The sequence below is a fragment of the Branchiostoma belcheri genome, unplaced genomic scaffold (assembly GCF_001625305.1).
Source record: "Branchiostoma belcheri isolate BF01 breed outbred unplaced genomic scaffold, Haploidv18h27 scaffold73, whole genome shotgun sequence".
NCBI lineage: Eukaryota > Metazoa > Chordata > Leptocardii > Amphioxiformes > Branchiostomatidae > Branchiostoma > Branchiostoma belcheri.
In genome coordinates this window covers 1,636,407-1,638,873 of record NW_017804387.1, presented here as the reverse complement: position 1 = coordinate 1,638,873, position 2,467 = coordinate 1,636,407, and the positions used below count along the sequence as shown (strand labels likewise).

Here is a 2,467-nt window from a genome sequence, read left to right as displayed (position 1 = left end):
AAAACTGAACACTGTTTGAAAACAATACCTAGAACACTGTGACCTCGAGCAGCGCTCCGCTATTAGTAAAATTAGAATCAGTGCCCACTCCTTGGAAATCGAAAAAGGGCGATATGTGAAACTACCTGTGTCGGAGAGAATTTGTAAATATTGCTCCTCAAATGCAGTGGAAGACGAAATTCATTTCATCTCTAATTATCCATTTTATGACGACATCAGAAAACAATTATTTAGCACCGTCTCCAAAATGCTCCCCTACTTCCCCACCATTCCCTACCACAAAAGAGCAATTTTACTACTAAAAGATCCCAGAACCGTGCCTGGGAACACATCGACGTTCTTGGATACACGGAGACTATCCCCTGAACCATGCCCAACATTAATTCATGCGGGCATAGAACTACCTAGTACTTGATAGGTACGGTTCTTAAGCGACGGCAGGGCCGGTCAATCAGCAAAGATATAAGTTCTAAAAGTATTACGATCTTTGAGGAATTCCAAGCGTAACGGTACGATATGAATTGACTTCATTTTCATGATTTTGATGTTAAACTTACCAGGAGTATTCACAGAAGAGCACGTGACTAGGTCCCTTGACGCAATGAAAGCCAGACGGGATAACCTTATCAAGGTAAACCAGCCTTTTTACGTAAGGCCGCAGCAAGTAAATTTTATGGATGACGTCCGCGCGCGCATTGATTTTGGCCTGTTCCTAAAAAAAACAAGAAATTCCGCTTCCTATAACTATGACTAAAGAGTCACGACAGTGCTGCAAATCGTCAGATTGACGTGAAACTCGTAACGCGAAATGGGTAAAGAGCAAAAATGTGATGAAAGAAACAGGACAGGATGACAACTGCTGTTCCACCTGATTTATTGCTATTTTGATGATGAATGAAAGACTTCTTGCTTGTTACACTGTGTCACCTCATTCAATTTGTGTCCTAACATTTGTCGTCTATTAGTATATTTCTAATCTAGGCATATTGTTTTTTAGGGCCCTTCTTGTTTTTCTTCGCCCTCTCGCATTAGATTTAGGGTCTCCAAAGGATGCCATCCATAAAATTTACTTGGTGTGGCCTAAGCCGTTTTACGTTAGGCCTCAGCAAGTAAATTTTATGGATGGCATTCCCCGCAGACTCCAAAATCTAATGCGATAGGGCGAAAAAAAAACAAGGTGGGCCAAAAAAAGATTTCTATATTTTCAAATTTTGAGATCATAAACCTTGTTAAACAAGATTTTTGATTCAGTGGCAATATCACATAGAAAGGAATGAAATACAACAAAGCAAGAAAGTAAAAGACAAAACATTAAATCAGAGCCTTGTCTTCACTGTCTCTTCACATTTACCTATCTGTCATCCACATTCCGGCATGGCAACAGACATACTAGCCCATTTTCGGCATGTTGTCCACTATCAGACTCCAGGCAACAGAATTTCTATCTTTTTTCCCAAAATCAGGCGAAAATCAATGCGCGCGCTGATGTCATCCATAGAAATTACTTGCTGTGGCCGAACTAACTACAAAATATATTCTATCAATGTTGCCCTTCATATATATATATATATACCTGATTGAGATTCTGGTCACTGTTTTTTTCTGCTCTGAGAGAAGTGTACAAATAAACCTGTAAATAGGATCTGTTGGGAAGTATAATGTCCGTTGGTTGTCGAGAAATTCTAGAGCGAAATGGTAATATATTACTTTTAAAATGATTTTTAGTGTATCTAAAGTCTCTGTAGCAGCTACTGTAATTACTTACCATAGATTTACAAGTTTACCAGTGAAAAAGTGACTTTATATACCAACTTCATTACAGAAAATTCATGAAGGAACCAAAGTTGTGACGTTGTTCTTCTACCACGGACTGAAGGCCGAGCTCGACCCCAACAGAGTCACGGACCCCAGGAAGCGGCAGATGGCCATCAAGAAGTACGTGGAAGTCATCAAGCTGTGCCAGACCTTCGTCTCCAGCAAGAGCTCCCTGGAAATCCGCATCGTCGACTGGACAGACCCGGCAGAGCGCAAGGAGATTGACAAGGAGAAGTTTGGCTTGGCCAGACTTAAAGGTAAGATCTGATTATTTAGCACCGTAATGTATTTTAATGTAAAAAACGTGCTAAAAGTTTTTCTTGGGATAATTGTATTTTTATTAATTTGTTTATTTTTTTGCTAGTATATGGTATTAGTAAAAAAAATGGGATAACACCCCGCTAGCCCATTTTTTTACTAATAAGAATATAACACAATCACCTTTTAGTGAAAAAATGGGATAACACCCCTGCCATCCCATTTTTTACTAAAAGGAATATAACCCAATCACCTTTTAGTGAAAAAATGGGATAACACCCCTGCCATTCCCATTTTTTTACTAAAAGGAATATAACCCAATCACCTTTTAGTGAAAAAATGGGATAACACCCCTGCCATCCCATTTTTTACTAAAAGGAATATAAACCAATCT

The 2,467-nt window shown here is 39.0% G+C and overlaps 1 protein-coding gene across 1 annotated transcript in view; it reads left to right on the top strand.

Moving 5' to 3' along the window:
* The window catches only part of LOC109485203, a 23,318-nt gene that overhangs the window by 14,351 nt on the left and 6,500 nt on the right, over positions 1–2,467 (top strand). Inside the window, exons 8-9 of the mRNA XM_019788652.1 lie at positions 561–631; positions 1,823–2,072. Coding sequence (XP_019644211.1) covers positions 561–631; positions 1,823–2,072 — 321 coding nt within the window. The remainder of the gene's footprint in view (positions 1–560; positions 632–1,822; positions 2,073–2,467) is intronic.